The sequence below is a fragment of the Cetorhinus maximus genome, chromosome 5 (assembly GCF_964194155.1).
Source record: "Cetorhinus maximus chromosome 5, sCetMax3.hap1.1, whole genome shotgun sequence".
NCBI lineage: Eukaryota > Metazoa > Chordata > Chondrichthyes > Lamniformes > Cetorhinidae > Cetorhinus > Cetorhinus maximus.
The window spans coordinates 123,178,551-123,201,088 of record NC_135883.1 but is presented as its reverse complement, the minus strand read 5'-3'; the positions used below and the strand labels follow the sequence as shown (position 1 = coordinate 123,201,088).

Here is a 22,538-nt window from a genome sequence, read left to right as displayed (position 1 = left end):
TGGTTTATCATGGTACATTGATTTTACTCTTTTTTCAGTTGCCCAGTAAATGTTTCTATGCAATTTACTCTCCACAGATCAGGGAACTCTACATCACATGTTTGGAGAGGAACATATGGGAAACTGAGGAGTACAGCTCTGCCTTCCAACTACTCGGGTAATTCTGATTGGCAGTGATTGCATACTTTAGCTCTACCAGCTCATTTAAGAGCCACACAGTCATGCAGAATTTTGCACCTGTAAGGCGCTGCACTTACTTTGATGAAAGCAAAAAACTGCGGATGCTGGAAATCCAAAACAAAAATAAAAATACTTGGAAAAACTCAGCAGGTCTGACAGTATCTGTGGAGAGGAACACAGTTAACATTTCAAGTCCGTATGACTCTTCAACAGACCTAAGGAAAAATAGAAAAGAGGTGAAATATAAGCTGGTTTAAGGGGGGGGGTGGGACCAGTAGAGCTGGATAGAGGGCCAGTGATAGGTGGAGATAGCCAAAAGATAGCCACTTTCAAGAACTGTTCCTCTGACATTTCTTCCTTAACTGAGGTTTTCCACCCTCGGTGGTTGACAGGGCCCTCAACCGTGTCCAGCCCAACTCCCACGCATCCGCCCTCCCACCTTCCTCTCCCTCCCAGAACCATGATAGGGTCCCCCTTGTCCTCACTTATCACCCCACCAGCCTCCGCATTCAAAGGATCATCCTCCACCATTTCCGCCAACTCCAGCATGATGCCACCACAAAACACATCTTCCCCAGTCCAATGTCGCTCCAACTAGTCAGCTATGAGGTAAACCACTAGGAGGCATGCAACAACTGCCTGGGATAATTATTCCCTCCCAATTCCAGTTCAGCACGGGCTTTTCACTTCTAATCTTTGTCTGATCAGTTGCTGCATGTTCCTAGTGGTTTCCGTTTTGCCATTGTAATAATTGTGCAACGAAGGCATTCTAAGGCATATAACGAAGGGCACAGAGCTTCCCATATATTCCACAGAATGTGGAAAAAAAACGCAATGGCATATTGTCAAATCAGCCGCAATCTCACTGGCAACAGAACAAGATCGAGAGGCTGAATGGCCTGTCCCTATGTTAGGTGAAAAGGGATGCTCATTTCAGTACATTTGTTGAATTTGTGGTGTGGTTAAAAGTGTAGCTTTTTTTCTATCTGTTGCAGAATGATGGCGAAAGATGAGTTGGTATGTCTGCTTCAGAAATGCATGGAAGTGTTAAAGTCTTCCAAGCAGCAGACAGCTCTCACTGGCGCAATGCAGAAGCTGGAAGAATTCCTCACAAACTTTCAGAAACTGGATGGTAAGTGCTGAGCGATACATTCAGCCGATACAACGTGGTAGTGTGACAGGTCCATGTTTGTCGTGTGGAACTGAGATTTCCAGCATCATAACAGAATGTAGGTGTGGAGAAAAGTGAGTGTCCCAGCTGGCGGATTCTTACATCTTTAACAATTTATTTAATTCCATTTCCTCGAATCATAAAGGAGGCCATTCGTGCCATCATACCTGTATTGACTCTTTGAAAGAGATATCCAATTTGTTACACTCCCCTGCTTTTTTCCAATACTTCTGCAAATTTCTCTTTTTCAAGTATATATACACTTTCCCTTTGAAAGTAGACATAGACAAACATCAAAACATAGAAAATAGGAGCAGGAGTCGGTCATTCGGCCCCTTGAGCCTGCTCCGCCATTCAACACAATCACAACTGATCCTCTATCTCAACATCGTACTCCCGCACTCTACCCACACCCCTTGACATCTTTAGAGTGCAGAAATTTATCTATTTCCTCTTTGAATATATTCAGTGAGTTGGCCTCCAAAGCATTCCATAGGTTCACCACCCTCTGAGTGAAGAGGTTTCTCCTCATCTCAGTCCTAAATAGTCTACCCCATATCCTGAGACTGCGACCCCTTGTTCTAGACACCCCCCACCCCCCCAAGCCAGGGGAAATACTATCCCTGCATCAAGTCTGTCCATCCCCATCAGAATTTTATTTGTTTTGATGAGATCCCCTCTCATTCTTCTAAACTCCAGTGAATACAGGTCTAGTTGGCCCAATCCCTCCTCATACGACAATCTTGCCATTCCAGGAATATGAGTCTGGTGAACCTATGCTGCATTCCCTCTATGGCACATATATCCTTTCTTGGGTAAGGAGACCAAAACTGCGCACAATACTCCCAAGTGTGGCCTCACCAAGGCCCTGTGCAGCTACAGTACGACGTCCTTGCTCCTGTACTCAAGTCTCCTCGCAATGAAGGCCTACATACCATTTGCCGCCTTAACTGTTTGTTGGACCTGCATGCTTGCTTTCAGCGGGTGGTGTAGATGGACACCCAGGTACATCAACATTTCCCAATTTATCACTATTTAAATAATACTCTGCCATTCTGTTTTTCCTACCAAAGTGGATAACTTCACACATATCCATGTTAAACTGCATCTGCCATGTATTTGCCCACTCACTCAACCTGTCTAAATCGCCTTGAAACCTCTTAACACCCTCCTCATCGCTCACGTTCCCACCAAGTTTCATGTTGTCAGCAAATTTGGAAATATTACATTTGGTTCCCTTATCCAAATAATTGATATATTTTGCGAATAGCTGGGGTCCAAGAGCTGACCCCTACGGTTACCCCACTAGTCACCGCCTTCCACTCCGAAAAAAGACCCATTTATTCCTACTCTCTGTTTCCTGCCTGCTAACCAATTCTCAATCCATGCCAATATATTACCCCCCAATCCCATGTGGTTTAATTTTACACACTAACCTATTATGTGGGACTTCATCAAAAGCTTTCTGAAAATCCAAATACGCCACATCTGGGGTAAGCAGGAATGTAGGGCTGAAGTTACCTTCACATCAGACATGATCTTATTGAATGACGGAGCAGGCTCAAGAAGCCAAGTGGCCTACTCCTGCTCGTAATTCGTATGTTCGTATAATGAATAAGTAAAAACAGTAAGTCATGTAAGTAATAAGCAATATTGAATCTGTTTCCATTACCCTTTCAGATAATGCATTCTAGATCATCCTAACTCACTGAGTTTAGGAAAAAAATCTCTCTTCATTGCCCCTTAGAGGATTTTGGCGATTGTCTTAGATTTGTAACCTCTGGCTATTACTCTCTTGCTGTGAAAATCGTTTCTCCATGTCTGATGTTATCAAAACCACTCGCTATAAAATCTCTTAATGTTTTCTGCTGTCAGGAAAACATCCCAGCTTTTCTGGCCTCTCCATATAACTGAAGTCCCTGACCCCTGGTAAAGTTCCATTAAATCTCCTCTGCGCCTTCTCCAAGGCCTTGACATCCTTCCTGAAGTGTGATGCCCAGAATTAGACACACTACTCTAGCTGAGGCCTAACCTGTGATTTATGAAGGTTTAGCATAATTTACTTGCTTTTGTACTCTATGCCTCTATTAATAAAATCCAGGAATATTCTTTTTGAACGTCCTGCTTAACTTGCCAGGCCATCTTCAAAGATTTCCATATCCAAACTTTCAGGTTTCTCTATTCCTGCAACTTGCTTTAAAATTGTACCATTTAGTTTATAAATTTCTCCTTCCAAAATGTTACACTTTTTCACCCTTCTGCAATAAGTTTCATCCGTTATGTGTCCAGCCATTCTTTTGCAATTTTTTTTTTTAAGCCACTGCTTAAAGTCTGTTGCTATTTTCTGAGGGAATTCTGTACACAGTCAGCTTGGAACTGATTGTCATTTGCCTTAATGAACATTTAAATGGATACAAGACCTTTTGTTCCAGTTAATTGTTACGGTCACAACCTATTTCTCACGAGTTACATTGTTTATCATGTTAAGGAATGTCAGTGATGGAGAATTGGAACATATTTGACATCCTGTGTTGAGTAATATCAGATGAGATAAAATGCAGGCCAGAACCAAAGTTAAATTAATAATGACAATGAGAATTTTGCCACTACTCCCAACGTTTGTCTCTATGGCCTTTGGGTGAAGTTGCCAGTTTTTTCTGAATAATGAACATCTTGTGTCTCTGTACCCAATGACAACCAAAACTCGTCATGTACAACCCATACAGCTGGTACAGAAGACTACAAGGAGACCTTTGTGGGTCTGTACATTACTGTGTTTGGATTTCGGTTTCAGGGGTAAAATGATATCTTCAAACAGCTGTGCCAGCTGGGGAGGCGTATTTCTTATCCGTTTACATTTATTAAGCCAGCGATGAGAGCTTTCCACCAGATAGTGGAAGTTTCATCTGTAAGAAACTTACCTGGCATTTTGGTCTTTTAAAAAAAAAAGGTCAATTGCCCATTTATCATGGTTACAGTTCAGGAGTCCTTGTTCCTTATCAGACAGAGTTGCAAGAGAATTTACAATGGGAACATTTTAGGTCACTTGGATGTATTGGTTGAGTTGTCAATTCTGGTTGGACATGTATTCCTGGAGGTTTCATCACATGACCATCCGCCTCCAATTGCCTAGGCCAAAAGCCTTTTATCCCCCACCTTAACTAATCAAGAAGGTATTGCACAGTTGTAAGAGGACAGAAACAGGCCATTCAGCCTGAAAAGTCCATGCTGGTGTTCATGCTCCACAGGAGCGTCTTCGTGGCCCGCTTTATCCAACCCCATCTACATTTCCTTCTGTTCCTTCATCCCTTGTGTGCTTATCTAGGTTCCCCTTAAAAGAAAATGGGGAAAAAACAAGTTTTATTGTCCTTATGATTTTTCTCTTGGGTTCCTCAAGTTGATCTTTTCTGGTGGAGTCTCCAGGACATTTCTGGAGAGTTAATTGCTGTATGTACCAAGAAGGGGAGTGCACAATCTGTGGCTGGTTGGCCTTTCTTCTTGTTATTGATGTTGTCTACCAGCTCATTGCTTCTGATGAGAATGTTCAATACTGGGCTGACAGAGTGGACATTCAGTGAATGACATTTAACTAACATCACTTGGGGTTTTTTTTACTCAGGCAAATTTTATTTTCTTTTGTCTCAAAGGCGTTGTCTCAACAGTTCTTTGGAAGAAACTATCCAGCTGTATTTTGCAATAGCTTTTTCTCATTTGTGTCTAGATGTTGCTCCTGTGGCAGAGGTCAAAGAAAATGAAGATCAGAAAACGTCGCCACGGAAATCATTACAAGAAAAGACTGACCTTTATCAACTCCAAAAGGTACTTCAATTTTCAATTAGTGTTTTGCTCCTTTTTCTGTAATGTCGCCATCTCCAATTTCCAGATTGTTTCTGATCCATCTTTTAAAGGAAACCACAAACTGACGTCGCATATTTAGTTGAAACCCTCACTTGAAAATTTTCTGAATCCAAGTCATCATAATTTTTTTTTGTTCTGTTTGCACACGTCTGTCAATATTGCCCTGCCCTGTCAGCAGCGATCCTTGAAGAAGAGGAATAGAATGGGAAGGGAACCGATCACAGAGAGCCGTTGGGAATGCTGTGTATCCGGGAGAAGCACTTGTGCTCCTCCTGGCTGCGTGTCAATTCTGTTTTAAATTGACTGACCTTTTTTGGTGGTGGCCGCTTGCTCGGCTGAATGCTGCTCTGCTCAGAGCAGCCCTGTACCTTGGAGAAGTCCTAATGAGCTCCTCATTAACATATGAAAGGGACCTAATGTCTGTTTTGGGCAGTCACCCTGGGTGCCTGAGATGTTTCCATAACCAGTATGGCACTGGATGATTTTCAGGCAACCGCTGGAACTCGGACACAATGAGGACCAATTTCAGCTCCATGTTAAGAACATAGGAGCAGGAGTAGGCCATTTGGCCCTTTGAGCCTGCTCTGCCAATTAACTACATCATGGCTGATCATCTACCTCAACACCATCTTCCCGCACTATCCCCATATCCCTTAGTGTCGTTGGTATCTAGAAAACTATTGACCTCTACTTTGAACATACTCAGTGACTGAGCCTCCACAGCCCTCTGGGGTAGAGAATTCCAAATATTCACCACCCTCTGACAGAAATTCCTCTGCATCTCGGTCCTAAATGGCCTATCTCTTATTCAGAGATTGTGATCCCTGATTCTAGACACCCCAACCAGGGGAAACATTCTTCCTGCATCCACCCTGTCGAGCCCTGTAAAGAATTTTGTACACTTCCATGAGATCATCTCTCATTCTTCTAAACTAGGGAATACAGGCCCAGCCTCCTTAATCTTTCCTCATAGGACAAACCCGCCGTCCCAGGGATTAGTCTGGCTAGTCTACCCTTCCTTGGGTAAGGAGACCTAAACTGCACACACAACCCCAAGTGTGGTCTCACCAAGGCTCTATACAACTGCAGGAAGACTTCCTTATTCCTGTACTCAAATCCCCTTGCAGTAAAGGCCATCTGCCTTCCTAATTGCCTGTTGTACCTGCCTGTTAGCTTTCAGTGACTTATGAACAAGAACACCCAGGTCTCTTTGGACATCAACATTTCCCAATCTCTCCCCAGTTAAGAAATAACCTGCATTTCTGTTTTTCCAACTAAAGTGGATAACTTCACATTTTTCCATATTATATTCTGTCTGTTGTTTTAGGAAAATCTCCTGAATGTATCAGTTTTGTTTTCTACTTGTGTTGCCATGTATCCCAATCTCAGTATGTTAAGATGTACCATTATTACCACGCTTATCTTCTTACCGGCTTCTCTGATCCACATATCCATAGATTCTTCTATTGAGTCGTGACTGTAAATACTCTGCTAATGTTTTGCATTCCTTTTCGTTCCTTTAATTCTAGTCATAAGATTTGCACCTGTTGAATACAAGTTAAAATCGGAAAGCACTACGTTTTTGTTTTCAGTAATCGGGCAATTGTGTAGTCCTGTGTTTGATTTGCACCTGAAAATAATGGTGAATACTCTTCAAGTCCAAATGGCAGACATTTCAGTGGAATTTACACCTTTGTGTGAATGTGTAATATTGTAAACCTGAATTTGGAAAATTTAAAGAATCCTCAGGCATTTTTAAAGAAAATGTAACTTAAGTTATATACCCTGATAATCTGCGACCAGTGGACATCGGATGAGAGACGTGAACTGACACTACTGTAAATGCCAGCCATTTAGTGCAATATACTTTCGGGTTCCCAAAACGCTATTTTTTAATAATATCAGCTCAGTCATAATATGTTTTCGGGATGTGAACTGTGCAAACGTATTAAAAATGAAATCCTTGCTTAGAGGGCATATTATTTAATGTCTGTCAGGAAGTTCCAAGGCAGCAGTAAAATAAAGCAGTTCCGATGGCCTGCAGAATGAGTTATAATTGTAGGGTCGCCTCAGCCACTGTGAGTTATTGTCCAGCTTCAGCTCTAGTCATTGTACATGGTGAATTGGTTTCTTTGTCTGAGGAAAAAGTCGGTACGGTACAAAGTTTACAAGCCAATCCTAGCAAGAGCATGTTTATTTTTGTAAAACAGGCCCCAGCGATATTAGCTAATGGAACCAAGGCATCATGCCCAGTCAACACCCGAGGGATAAACAACAGTTATACCAATGAGTAGTTGTTGAAAAGTATTGTATTATTCTGACTTTTATAGACCTTGATGGAAATGAAGAAATCAAGAAGATCCAAGAAACTAAGCCGGTTTGAAGTACTGAGGATGGAAGTTCTTGAATTTCTGGACAAACTTGTAAGGTGAGACAAAAAGGAAGTTGGCGACAACAGTTAAAGCGGCATGATTGATCTAGGGATAAGTTTCCCTCTAGGAGTTCCTGACTGGGTTAGAATATCTGAAGTGTGCATCTCCTGTGAGGAAAGTGCTGTCTGTGATTTTCCTGCCAGGCACAGGCCAATGCCCTATCTGTGTCCCTAAAAATCGTGGAGGAAATTTGATGCAGCTGCAGGCCCAAAGACTTTTAAAACCTTTAGTTCTTCGAAGGAAGAGAGGTGACAAAGTTTTGAACACTTGCATCCATTCCATGGGGATCCTGAGGCAGATCTGTGTACCAGCCATCTGTCCACATTTTTCTCCCTCCCTCTCTCCTTTTTTTCCCTCGCTTTTGCACACTCTGGTTCCCTCGTCCTTCCTTTCTGGGAAGCAACAAAAGGCTTTGAGGCCTTTAGAACTTCCTTGGGCAGGGCATGTCAAGAAACATTTGAAAACTTGTCTGCATAATGTCCAGCCTGCCCCACAGGTTCCCAGGCAGGTCCTTTCTCCTGACCCCTCTCGCTCTCTTAAGTGACCACTTCTAAATTTGATGACTTCTCATCGCTGACTTACGAACCAGACAAAACAGCTTTCCCCTATTCACTCTATTAAAACCATTCATAATTTTAAAAGGCCCTGTTTAAGGCTTCTCTTAGCTTTCTCTGCTCCATTGGAATAGTCCAATTATTGCAAGCCTTTCCTCATAACATGCAATCATCCTGGTGAATCCGTGCTGTATACTATCTTTGGCTTTAATGTCCCTTTTTTTAAGGGGTGATGAAAACCTCTCGCTCACTACCCTAACATTTTGCACAGACTTGCCATTACTTTTTAACTCTCCTCCTTCCTCCTTTTGACCTTCCTTATAAAACTCAAAATGCTGTTGGCCTTTTTAATGGTGTTACCTGCATAAATGTTCACTTTCAGGGAATTATGCACTCATACGAATTAAGAGCAGAAGTAGGCCCCTCGAGCCTGCTCTGCCATTCAATAAAATCACAACTGATTTAAATTTAATCTCAGCTTTACATTCCCGCCTATCCCCGATAACCTTTCACCCCCTTGCTTATCAAGAATCCATCTAGCTCTGCCATAAAAAATCAAAGACTGCCTCAACCACCTTTTGAGGAAGAGAATTCCAAAATCTCCCAACCCTCTGGGAGAAAAAAAATTTCCTCACCTCTGTCCTAAATGGGTGACCCCTTATTTTTATACAGTGGCCCCTAGTTCTAGATTCTACCACAAGAGGAAACATCCTTTCCATATCCACCCTGTCAAGTCCCCTCGGTATCTTGTACGTTTCAATCAAGTTGCCTCTTACTCATCTAAACTCCAGAGGATATAGTCCTAACCTGTCCAACCTTTCCTCATAAGACAATCCGCCCATTCCAGGTATTAGTCCAGTAAACCTTCTCTGAACTTCTTCCAATGCACTTACATTTTTCCTTAAATAAGGAGACCAATACTGTAAACAGTGCTCCAGATGTGGTCTCACCTATGCCCTGTATGACTGAAGCATAACCTCCCTAATTTTATATTTAATTCTCCTTACAATAAATGATAACATTCTTATAGCTTTCCTAGTTACTTGCTACACTTGCATACTAGCCTTTTGTGATTCATGCACTACCCTCTGTATCTCAGAGCTCTGCAATCTCTCACCATTTAGATAATATGCTTCTTTTTTATTCGTCCTGCCAAAATGGATAATCTCTCATTTTCTCACATTATACTCCATTTGCCAGGTATTTGCCCGCTCACCTAACCTATCTGTATCCTTTTGTAACCTCCTTAAGTCCTCTTCCTTCCTATCGTTGTGTCATCAGCAAATTTAGCAACCATACCTTCAATCCCTTTATCCAAGTCATTCATATAAATTGTTTTTATAGCTTCTAACATTTTCCCTATGACAGATGTTAAGCTAACTGGCCTATAGTTTCCTGGTTTCTGTCTCCTTCCCTTTTTGAATACAGGAGTTACATTAGCTATCTTCTGATCTAATGGAACCTTCCCTGAATCAAGTGAATTTTGGAAAATTAAAACCAAAGCATCAACTATTTCACTAGGCAATTCTTTTAAGACCCTAGGATGAAATCCATCAGGACCCGGAACTTATCAACCCGCAGTTCCAACAATTTGCTAAGCACCACTTCCCTGGTGATTGTAATTTTCTTGAGATCCCTCCCTCCCTTCCAACTCCTAATGTACGTTATTTCAGAGATGTTACTTGTATCCTCTATAGTGAAGGCCGATGCAAAATACCTGTTCAATTCATCTGCCATCTCCTTATTTTCCATTATTAACTCCCCAGACCAACATTCTTGTTAACTCTTTTCTTTTTTAAATATTTATAGAAGCTCTTACTATCTGTCTTTCTCTTGTACTCCTATTTTTTCCTCCTTATTAATCTTTTAGTCATTCTTTGCTGTTTTTTATATTCTTTCCAATCTCCTGACCTACCACTCAGCTTTGCACAATTATGTGCTTTTTAAAAAATATTTGATACTATCTTTAATTTTTTTAGTTAACCACGGATGGTGGATCCTCCCCTTGGAATTTTTCTTTTTCATTGGAATGTATCTATTCTGTGTATTCTGAAATATCCCCTTAAATGTCTGCCACGGCATCTCTATTGACCCATCCCTTAATCTAAATTGCTAGTTCACTTTCGCTAACTCTGCTTTCATGCCCTCATAATTGCCCTTATTTAAGTTTAAAATACTAGCCTTAGATCCACTCTTCTCTCCCTCAAACTGAATGTAAAATTCAGTCATATTATGATCACTGCTAACTAGGGGCGCCTTCACTCTGAGGTCATTATTAATCCAATCTCATTGCACAACACCAAGTCTAATATAGCCTGCTCCCTGGTTGACTCCAGAACGTGCTGATCTAAGAAATTATCCTGAAAACATTCTATGAATTCGTCATCTACGCTACCTTAGTCCATCTCATTATTCTAATCTATATGTAGGTCAAAATCCCCCATGATTATCGCTGTACCCCTGACAAGCTCCTACTATTTCTTCTTTGGTACCTCATCCCACCGTGTGATTACTGTTAGGGGACCTGTACACCACTCCCATAAGTGATTTCTTGCCTTTATCATTCCTCATCTCTACCCAAACCGCTTCTATATCCTGGTTTCCTGAATTTAGGTCATCCCTTTCTATTGTGCTAAAGACATCTTTAATTAACAGAACCATCCCTCCACCTTTTCCTAACCTCCTATCCTCAAAAGTCACATACCTTTCAATATTCAGGTCCCAATCTGTGCTGTCCTGCAGCCATGTCTCTGTAATGGCTATTAGATTGTACTTATTAATCTTTATTGCACTATCAATTCATCTGTTTTGTTTCGAATGTTACATGCATTCAGATACAGAGCCTTACGTTTTGTCCTTTTATTATTTTTGTAACCTCTAGCCTTATCTGTTGATTTACCCTTAGGCATGTACTTTTTGTCCCTTCCTGTTATTGTCTGTTTATCATTTCTCATTAATACCTTCCTCTCTTCTCTTGCCTCTACTCCTTGATATACCACATTGGCCCACATTTGATCCCTTGCCCCCACTATTTAGTTTAAAACCCTCTATACTTCCCTAGTTATGTGGTTCACAAGAGCATTGATCCCATTTGAACTGTTGGATCTCTCCATCCATTCACAGCCATCAGCTCCCTTTTGCTGAGTGGATGCTGTCATTCCTTGTTTCTCCTTTCAAATTATATTTTACTTATTCAGTTAAATTGAAGCAGTCACCTGTGTCCCTATTCTGCTAACACGTCTTAGTTGTTCTTTCAAGTCTTGTATAACTCACTAGGCTTTTTGGCATCATCTTATTTGAATTGTGCTCCCGATGCTCAAGTCTAAATCATCAAGTCTAAATCATCTACAAGTGGAGAACGAAAGTGGTGAACACAAACCCCTGGGGTACACCATTTTCAATCGATCCCCAAAGTAAGCAACACCCATTTCACCTAACTCTTGTTTCTCTCCGTTAACAAGTTTTCTTTAGATTCTTCTATATTTAATCCTACGTGCTGAATTTTTTTGACACTTCTCTTGCGAAACACCTCATTGAATACATTCTGAAAATTTATTTACATTACATCGACTGTATTTCCTTTATACGATTGGTCACATTTTCAAAACTTACTTTAAGTTTGTCAAACATAGCTTGTTGTTGCAAATACATGCATCTGTCCTTGATTAACTTTTTTTTCTATTCATTCACGGGATGTGGCCAGCATTTATTGCCCATCCATAATTGCCCTTGAGAAGGTGGTGGTGAGTTGCCTTCTTGAACTGCTGCAGTCCATGTGGTGTATTTCTAAATTTCATTTCTAAATACATTTCGAAATGTTCAATAATCTTATTTTGAACTATAGATTCTAGGATTTTACTGATGTTAGACTAACTGGTCTGGTGGCGCAGTTTATCCTTTTGACCCTTCTTGAACAAAAGTGATGTGTTGACTATTCTCCAATCCCACAAAGTAATTTTCACATTTGAGAAGGATTGCAAAATGGTGGCAAATGGCTCTGCTATCTCCCCTCTAACATTTTTGAACAGCCTAGGGGGCTTGTCATTTAGGACTTCCATACTTTGAGTTCTGCTAATTTTTTTTAGAGATGATTTTTCTTCAGTTTCTTCTTCTGTCTGTCCTCTTTCTCACAGTTTCTTCCCTCCTGCAGTTGAGAGATGGTCTTTCTCCAGGCTGCAGTCAGTGCAGATTCCAATTAGTCATGCTCTGCAAGGGTATGGCTGCTTCTCTGCACGGTGTTGTTGAAACTGAAATTCAGCAGATTTGGGAAGTTAAACCGGTAGTCATCAACAACTCCAACTACAGTTATGTATCTGCTTAATAGTTGATAGAAGCTTTATATTTAACTAAAGAGTGACTGGTCTGGGCAGAACTCTGCTGGTGCATCATACTGTATATTTGGTAGCATTTCCAAGAAACCTGTTCAATAAGACAGTTTCAAAATATAACATAACAGGAAATGATTAAATCCAAATTTGCCTTCTGCCAAGCTGTTGTCAGTATGGTTGGTAGACAGAATGTTGTTCGGAATGATTTAGTTCCTGTTGATAAAATAGTTCTGTCAGAATGACTCCCTCGTCCTTTGTGTAATTAAGATTAATTTAAACAAATAGAGAGCACATCCTACAAGGGTGAAAAACAGTTGCAAAGTTTGCAATAAATTTTCTCTTAACGTTTCCAGTGTAAATTTTACGTTATTTGTCCCTGTAGAAAACTATTGCCACTGTTTTTCACCCTTGTGGGATGTGCTTTCTGCTATTTGTTTAAATTAACCTTAATTACACAAAGGCTATGGGAGTAACTCATACATATAATCCTGATTTGACACAGTAAAACAAGTCAAAGAACTCTGGCGATGCCAGTACTATAGCTCTGTGACATGTGAGCAAGCCTAGAAAATTGCCTGCACTGTGGTCGATGGGCCGAATGGCTGTCTCCTGCACTATAACAATTTTGAGATTCTGGTAATTTGCTAGGAAATATGTATGCGTATCATGCATGTAATTTGAAAAAGAAAATCTTGTAGCATAGTTCAATCATGTTTTTTATTATATACAATAGTAAGTAATTAGCCATAGTCCACAAAGGACCATTTGTATCTCTCTCCATAGAGGGAGAAACAGTTGGTTATATATAGCTTGAGGGGCACCACCCCACAAGTGTGGTGCAATGCAAAGAGGCAGACCCCCCATGAACTACTACAAGCTGGTACAAGGATTGAACCCACGCCATTGGCATCATTCTGCATCATACTCTATCCATCTACCCAACTGAGCTAACTGACCCCCATGTATACAAAAAAAAATTGCATGTTATTTTAAAATGAAAACTGAAGAATGAATCTTTACAATTGCTTATTAGATAAATCCAATTGGACTTTTCTTATTCTGTTTTACACTTTGGTTATTTAAAATGCAGTGGAAGCACTGGCTTAAAAATTCAAAACATGCAGCTTAGAACCTGTTTTTACTCTTTATTTTTAAGCAATTACCCCAATTTTAAAATAAATTCATTTAAAATTTCTTACCTCCGTTAAAACCATCAGGGTATACATTGGATCAATCAATTTGCAAGCAAAGCTGAAAAATAATTTTGAAGAAACAAAATGAAAAGTATATCCAGGAAAGAAGAGAAATTCAATCTAGCATAAAATGTTTTGAGCATTGTACTCACCATCTGCTGAGAAGCAGTTCTTGTTTCTGCTTGTCTGTTGGTTCTGGTGGACCTTTTTGCCCTCATCATGTCACCCAGAGCTGAATGTTCATTGCTTCACTAAACCTGACTCGATCAATGTTTGCTTTTAAGAATGTTTTGTTAGTGCTTTTCTCTGTTGCTAGGCAATGACTTGGAAACTCTGTTGTTTGAAGAAACATTAATGATGTACATGTGCAAACTTTAGTCAGCTGCCATTGCTGTAATGTCAGAAGATGTGAACCAGTATTGCCAGTCTAGACTCCAGCTTCAGCTGTCTTAGCTCTACCTTAGTACAAGGGGCTACTGCTGTAGCTATTGGGATTGCTTACCCTTGTGAGAAGCAGGGCAATGAGGAACAAGAAATAAGGTGGTGATCCATATTTCTGGATTTCCCCTCCCTCAAAGCATGTAATTCTTATTCTTCAGCTGGCTTTTACCTGAAATGCTCAATCCAAGCAAGAGCTGCATTTTAGTATTGAAGTAAGTGTTAATGTTGGTGACAATGGTAGCTATGTGCTATCTCTGAGTCAGAAGATCGTGGATGTGCCAGCCCTGCTCCAGGACTTGTACACGTGATCTAGGTTGACTCTTCTGTGCTCGGGGAGTGCTGCAATGTCGGAAGAGCACTTCTTTCAGATGAGACCTTAAACCGAGGATGAGTCTACCTATTGGGGTGAATGCAAAAAATATAAATAAATCACACTGCACTGTTTGATTAAGACCAGGGAGTTCTCCCAATGTCTTATCAAAAATTTACCCCTTAATCACCAACAAAATCAAATTGACTGCTTGTTTATCTTGTTGCTGTTTGTGAGAACTTGCAGTGCACAAATTGGCTGTCGCAAATGTGTACATAATGAAGTGACTACGCTTCAAAAATAATTTACTGGCTGCGAAGGGCTTTGGGACATCCTGAGTTGCTGCAATGCATTATATAAATGATGTCTACTACAACCATAATGCATCAGTGTTGAAGGGGATGACGTTGAATCAGTGGCAGGGGCATCTGTTGAATCAATTGTGACTCAGTTGTTTCGGATGAACTTCAGAATAAAGCTCTTTCTTGCTTTGCCCTAATGTTATGTTACCTCAGACTCAGGCAGCATCAGCCTTTTGCTCCAGCAGTTTGTAAAGGATTCAAATTATGAACCCAGAGGTGATCAGAGAGTTTTCTGTCCCACTCGCTACCAAGTGTATACAGGAAAAATGGTACAGTTCGTGTTTCTTCCACAGGCTCACTAAAGGGCAGGCAAGCTATTACTTGCGTTCCCCAATATTACAAATCAGAAAAATCCTGTCAACTTGTGACTTATGACATAGAATTTACAGCACAGAAACAGGCCATTCGGCCCAACTATGAACAATGGTGTTTGTGCTCCCTGTGAGCTTCATCTCATCCTATCAACATATCCTTCTATTCCTTTTCCTCTCATGTAATTATCTAGCTTCCCCTGTCATGCATCTATGCTATTTGCCTCAACTACTCAATGTGCTATCAAATTCCACGTTCTCACCACACTCTGGGTTTTGAAGTTTCTCCTGAATTCCTTATTGGATTTATTAGTGACTACCTTATTTATGGTCACCTTATGCAATTTATTCAAATGCACTGTACAAAGTACAGTACAAAGTGGGGTGGTGGAGAGAGTCGGGTCAGATCTGGGAGGTAGTCGGGTGTTTAGAGGGTAGTTGGGCGGGGAAGGTAGTCAGGTTGAGTCAGCGAGGGTAGACGGTGGGGGTGATTGGGGGGTTAGTTGTGTAGTTATCAAGATGTTAGACTAGGTTTTAATTTGTCTTAACATTTCCTGGGTAACTATCCAAGTAAGTACCACGGAACTGTCTTAAGTCTCCGACTCTAGCTCAGATTCTGAGACATTCATGGAGGGTCCCAGGGTGCAGGGAAATTGCCCATCGGAAGCTCAGACTTCCTGGGCAATTCCCACATAGGTCCGCATGTCAGGACTTGCACACAAGGTCCCGTCTTCAGTCATACATCTAGTCTCTGACGATCTGGAGACTGGAAGATTTGGGCCAAGGTTCTCTGCTGGAGCAGAATAGACACAAACCATTAATCTAACATGGGAGCAGCTGACATGGATGCCGGGTGTATTTTTAATGGATTTATTAACCCCGACCCCCCCCCCCCACCGCCCCAACTCCACTTCCTCAACTGTGAAGGTTATATATGACTGGCAATTTGCTCTGTTATAAGTATCAGATGATAATGCGTCCATGTTTCTTGTGCTTTTTGCAGACAATACCTTTTGCCACCAGAGACTCAGCCGCTCCATGAAGTTGTATATTTCAGTGCTGCTAGCACAATTCGTAGACACTTAAATGCTGCACCTCGCACTGCCTTGCAAACAGCTTTAAGTAACCCATACTACTATCTACAGGTAAAACACTGCAAGCAACCAGTTTATTATTTAAGCATTTAATATATTTCCTTTCCTACAGGACATTAGTGAACTGGATGGGTTTTTAATGTCAATTTGGTACAGTAGTTTCATGGTCGCCATTACTGATCCTTGCTTTTTATTTTAGAAATTAATTATTTATTATTATTATTTATTTAAGCTTTTAATAACTTCCCCAGAGTAATTCCCTCTGATCTAGATAAGTATAAAGTCAAGTCTGAATAACTGTGTTACAAGTTTGTTTCATTTTCATATCGAGACAAGGGCGCTAACTACAGTTATATTTACAAACATAACAATTCGGAGCAGGAGTAGGGCACTCGGCCCCTCGAGCTTGCTCTGCCATTTAATAAGATCATGGCTGATCTGATTGTAACCTCAACCCCACATTCCCGCCTACCCATGATAACCTTTCACCCCCTTGCTTATCAAGAATCTATCTACCTCTGCCTTAAAAGTATTCAAAAACTCTGCTTCTTCCGCCATTTAAGGAAAGAGTTAGTTTATAATTGGTTAGTTTTATAGTTGATTTAAAGAGAGTCCATTTCTGCCAATTACTTGCATCAGCTTACTAATAAGTAGGTATTTCCCTATAGGACAGTAAAGTGCATGCACGAGAGCTTACAGTGCATTGTAACCCGCTGAATAAAAAGTTGGTATAAATAATTGTTAGGGGCTCAGAAAACCTCATCTCAGCAGTGCTTGCCAACCTTTCCCTTTTTAAAGGTGCTGGTGTAGCAGCCCCTCTCTTTTTAATATGTCGACCCATGCTAGGGTACCATGCCACTGGTGTCAGTTACTATCTGCTACCTTGCCCAAGTGGCCATTCTTTAGCATCAACAAACTACATAAAAGAGGTTCATTGTAATGCATAGCAGAGCACACCAAAAGACACAGGATAATCGGAAGGGCCAAGAGACACATGGAAAAATGCACAGATATTGAGGCAAAACATTACTATTTTTACAATACTGAGAGGGTAATAGAGGAAAAAGTGAGAGCCATTAAAGATGCAAATCGACTCAAAACTGAGGATGATGTGCTTGAAATGGTAAAGTTTGGAGGGCTGGGGAAGCGAGCAGTGAAGTGAGAATAAATGCATTTCAGGGGAAGCTAGATAAACACAGGAAGGAGAAAGGAATAGAACGATGTGTTGATGGGGGTTAGATGAAGAAGGTTGGGAGGAGGAGTATAAACATGGAACTGTCGAGCTGAGTGTTTTTTTCTCTGTGTTGTAAATACCATGTCGCTGTAGGGAAGTGCTTTTGTCCCCCCTTTCCTCACCGATTGAGGATTCTGAGACCAGCAGTTGCTGCCCTTCTACAACAAGAGTGGTTGATTCAGTGCAAATTGGGCACCATCCTTCCACACTTTAGTATCAATTTCAGATTCAAACACAAATCTTTTGCACACCTTTTAAAACTGTGACATTTGGGTGAAGTGCCATAGGGAGCTGGCATCAGTGGAACTATTCCTTAGCATGAGTCAGTGCATCAAGAGCATTCCCGAACAGCTTTTAAAAAGTGTGGGAACAGAACAAAAGGCCTTCGTTTAGCTTTTATTGACCACATGGCCAACGTGACTTTAGATATGAGCTATTTTGCATAAATGAGCATGAAAATACACTGAGCAAAATAAAGTAAACTTTCGCAATGGTGAGTGAAGTGAGGTGCTATAAATAACCATAACAAAGCTAATGTGTGATATGAGTACAGATTTTTCCACTCGAGATTCTGAGTAAAGGATGTAATTCATTTAATAAGACCTCTGTTGTATTAAGTGTTACAAAATGAGAGTCTACCTGGTTAACTCATTGAACGCTGAATAATGACCTTTTCAGTTTACTCACTTCTGGCCCTTGGTTTGAACCCATCATCTCACCCCCAGTCCCCAAGATAGACAGTCGAGAGTCGAGGTTTGGCGGGTGGGGGGGTTAAAACAACAGGATTGGCCAACTGGACTCCATTTTCCCCCATTTTGAAATGTTAAAATGCTTGATTCAGGGCACAGACGAGGTTCCTACAAAAGGCAGGGAATGGCCTATTTGCAATTTCTAGTTCATGTGAGCCTACAGTTTAGGGTAAATTGCTGGAGATCAAGTCCTGCAAAGCCAACTACTGGAAGCCAAATTCCACGGCAAAGAAGCCTGTACCAGGCACCTTCTCCCTACATTTACATATACCAGGGCCATTACCACCTCTGCTCCTGGACCACTGTCACCAAGCTGTCCCGGAGAGTAGCAATGGGTGGGAAATGGGCCAGGAGGCTAGGCTCTGCCAACATGTATGTGCAGCGTGTGCGGGAAGGAAAGGGCAGCCAGCGGCATTCATGATGAGGCCGTGGGAGGAGTCAAAGAGTCCAGGTCAGGCCGGGTTGACAGCAACAGTCCTCTCCCCTCTTCCTCCTCTCCCCCCCCAACCGCCACTTGGGGCCAGTTGACAGAGGAAAGTTGAGACCCTTGCATCTGTCATTTGGTTATAATGGCTAAGCCTGTTCTCTCAATTCCACAAATGCCATCATTATACAGCAAGTGCCACCTTTTTTTAAAAAAAAATGAACCTAATTTTACCCTTTTGCAACGGAGCAGAATGACGTCTTGAGGAGCGAGGGAGGTTCCATTACCAATACGGCACCCGATATATGTATAGTCTATAAACTTCACCTGGAGTGTGGACGGTTGATTAACCTATACGACTGGTTGCAGGTGAGTTTTGTTTCTTTATGTTGTTTAGAATTTGTACAGACCATTAAACTGCATACCTTTCAAGCTAGGTCAAGATACTAACAGACCTAGATGTTCTGATTTAGGCTCTATTCACCAGTGAAACATATATACTAATAGTTCAGCCCAAACTTCCAGGCCCTCAAAACTCGAATGTGGCCTGCTAACACATTTGTAGGATTAAATAGAAAAAGAGTTTCCTGAAATACATGGCCTGGAGTGCCTGGCTGCACAAGCTGCCAAAGGCTCTTGGGCTGTTATTTTGACACCCAGGAATTATTCCATGTATAAGGAAATAACCAGTAATAACAGACTTGTAGGAAATGCCTTTTATCTGACTTCTGTGGTGTTTGTGAGCTGTCTTACTTGTGGCATATAAACTGTATCCAATGGATCTTTGCCAGGTCGTCCCTTCCACATTTACATTGTACATACTTTACATGAGCCTTGGATATTAAGAGTTGATGCATTATGTTAGTAATCATGTTTATCGTAACAACATGCCAGTTCAAAGAATCATTTATACAGTTGTTTTCTCCTAATTGTTATTGATTTCACTAATTGAATTTTAATGTTGCCTCTTTCTTCCAGGGGATATCATTTTATTTCCTTTAAAGTGATGATTAGTTCCTTATGTGTGGCACTGAGCCATGCAGGGCAGTAAATTCCCGGGGATATATTTGGGCTGCGATGAGTTAGAAACCTCAGCTTGAAACTACTGGGAAAGCTACAATAGATTTTAGTGCTCTGAGGTGGAGAGGTAATGGAGCGGTGGTGGTGGAGTGGCGCTGGGAACCATCAGAGAGTTCACACACCCAATAACTATCCAGCAATTTCAACCAGAAGTATGAGCAGTGTGAAGCTGGGCACAGTATGAAGCAGTTTGAGAGCATCTCCTATCCTGGATCACACATCAATATAGCCTTGTGCGAACGTTATACCCCGCCCTTTCCTCTGCGCTGTTAATTCTACGTCTGAGGACTGTGGATAATTTCAGAAGGTTAGTCAGAACATAATAATGGTTGAAGAGGAAGGCCAAGGCAAAAAGATTGGGAGGGGTAAAGGCAATTGCTCTGGCGTGTCCTGAACCCAGGCAGTTCTGCTTTGCTTCCACATCCTCTCCAGGTCAGATACAGACACTATAACCAACCCTTCGTGTCTATTCCACAACCAGATTCTATCAGGGAAATAGGGCCATGACACAGGACTGCCACCTTGCCCGCATTTCGATATAATGGTTCTGACCAGATATTATTGGACAACTTATTTATACAATTAGTGTTGCCATTTCAGTCAGGGGGAAAAAAAATTAAAGCGTACACATCCTTTTAATCGGATGTATTTTTACAGAGGAGACTTTCTCATAAGTTACGCAAGTTGAGTGGAATTCTCCTTGGCTAAAAAGAGGTTAACCAGGTACAGCTATATCTGCATTAACAAAGCCCCAGACCCCTTTTGACCTATGGTTAATGCTCATCAAACTGGAGGGCTTTATGTAAGGTTTTATGATTGTTATTGTCATGGCAACAAATTGCTGTTTCCATCCTGAGAACTAGGATCACTTGACCAGCTGTCACGCTCTTCTTTAAGAGCTGTCCATCTCAGCTGTGAAAACAAGAGTGTTTGTTTTTTTTTTCGTATTTCTGTTCGGCTTTCTACTGACCTTTAGACCTAAAGAGCAGTCCAGTTGTTTGGAGCTACAGTACACATTCCGAGCTTTATTAACCTAGAAAACAGTAAAAACATCTGCAGAGGTGTGGATCCAATTAGTTTCTTCAGAGAGGAAGTTCAATTCCATCTGGCAACCAGAATTAGAAGAGCAAATCAGAAATTTTAAGACAGTACAAACTTGAGTTCTACAATTGGTTGGATTATCGACCGTAGCCCACAGGCAGCAAAAAATCTTCATCGGTGTGTAGTGGTTGTGGGCCAAGCTACTGACAATTCCTGACATCTGTGATTTTACTTCAGTTAAATTTGTATCATGTATGCTCAAATCATAATTTAATGACATTGGTATAACCATTACAGATCAAAATAGACATTTTTTTTCTGAAAAAGTATTGCAAAATATTTTTGAATGAAATCCACTGACATTTTATGGTGGGAATGTTTGTTCCAGTGAAGAGTAGCCATTTAGCTCTAACTCCCTGTGTCACAGAAGGAGCTAGATTGTATTCCCTTTGAATTCCTACCTTATTAAAGTTGTATGATCACAATTATTTTTGCCCATTGGGTGTTATGTGACTGTAGTTCCAGAATTTGGTCATGAGCTGTTCAATTAAACATATTTTTATGACTTCTTGATGATTGTGAATTAAGACAAAGTAGTTGCTCTTTGCTGAGCTAGGTCATTTCAACTAGGGTTAGAATGATGGGGCTGTAGTTTCTTCTGTGTTAGGGAGAGGAGGATTTCCACTATCCGGTGGCCCATTCTGGAAGCGCACATCAGGACATTGAGTGATAAGAAGTTGCATGTATTCGGTAGCATTGCAACTCTGAAGTCACCATTCACACAGAAAAATGGCCACTTAGTCCGTGCAGTCAGGAATGGCATGGAACCTAATCTCAAAGGAGCCAAGTGCTTGTGGAGGGGGGAACATTGATGAGAAAAAGTGGAGGAATGGGGATGAATTTCCCCCTCCTCCATGAGTATCACCAGCAGATGTGCAATAGAAGACGGTGATAAAAGTAAGCTGCTGCTTTTCCATTGATGCAACAGTCAATAGGAGGAGCCTGAGCATGTTTGGGGCGTTTGTTCCTCCAAACTCATTGTGGCAAAATTAGTTTTTGCCTATGTTAAATTTGTTGAATTTTTAAAATTTATATTTATGAATTGCTAGAATCAACATTTAAGCGGCTGACTCTGAGGGCTACATTATGTATTCTTTTCAAAAAGCCATTTTCTTGAGATTGTTTGCTGGTTTTCCTCAAGGTGTAAGTTTGCTTTATCCCATGCAATAGCCACCTGAAGTCTAATTGATTAATCATCCTGTTAATTTAATCATTTATAGTCTCAAAAATCTTGAGCAGTATGTTGATCAGAATTACTGCTTAAGATGTCATTTTATTCCATTTGCCTGGTGTGATAGGCAGTTACTGAGGTGGGAAGAAGCCCCCTGGTCAAATTACAGAGATGATGCCATGGCCTGGTGCAGTGATTTTAATTGACAGTGGTCTCAGTCCTTTGAACAGAGGGCAGGGCCTCTTTTTTTTATTCTTATTATTCTTTTTATTATTATTCACTCATGGGATGTAGGCATTGCTGGCAAGGCCAACATTTATTGTCCAATCCCTAACTGCCCTTTGAGATTGTGGTTCTGAGCCACTTTCTTGAATGGCTGCAGTCCATGTGGTGTAGGTATACCCATAGTGCTGTTAGGAAGGGAGTTCCAGGATTTTAACCCAGTGACAATGTAGGAGCGGTGACATAGTTCCAAGTCAGGATGTTATCTAGCTGGATGGTAACTTGCAGCTGGTGGTGTTCCCATGTGCCTGCTGCCCTCATCT

At 41.1% G+C, this 22,538-nt stretch overlaps 1 protein-coding gene and 1 long non-coding RNA gene across 5 annotated transcripts in view; one reads left to right on the top strand and one right to left on the bottom strand.

Annotated features, from left to right (window-relative positions):
• orc3 (origin recognition complex, subunit 3) overlaps window positions 1–22,538 on the top strand; it is an 85,695-nt gene that overhangs the window by 58,272 nt on the left and 4,885 nt on the right. For all 4 annotated transcript variants that reach the window (XM_078542431.1, XM_078542430.1, XM_078542429.1 and 1 more), the window contains 6 exons: window positions 78–157; window positions 1,176–1,312; window positions 5,073–5,170; window positions 7,540–7,637; window positions 16,144–16,285; window positions 18,894–19,010. In XM_078542431.1, the coding sequence (XP_078398557.1) occupies window positions 78–157; window positions 1,176–1,312; window positions 5,073–5,170; window positions 7,540–7,637; window positions 16,144–16,285; window positions 18,894–19,010 (672 nt within the window). The remainder of the gene's footprint in view (window positions 1–77; window positions 158–1,175; window positions 1,313–5,072; window positions 5,171–7,539; window positions 7,638–16,143; window positions 16,286–18,893; window positions 19,011–22,538) is intronic.
• On the bottom strand, window positions 11,731–13,969 carry LOC144680354 (uncharacterized). Its single transcript, XR_013576547.1, has 3 exons — window positions 13,869–13,969; window positions 13,723–13,774; window positions 11,731–12,442 (listed from the first exon to the last, which is right to left on the bottom strand). It is a non-coding gene; the product is annotated as an uncharacterized LOC144680354 (long non-coding RNA).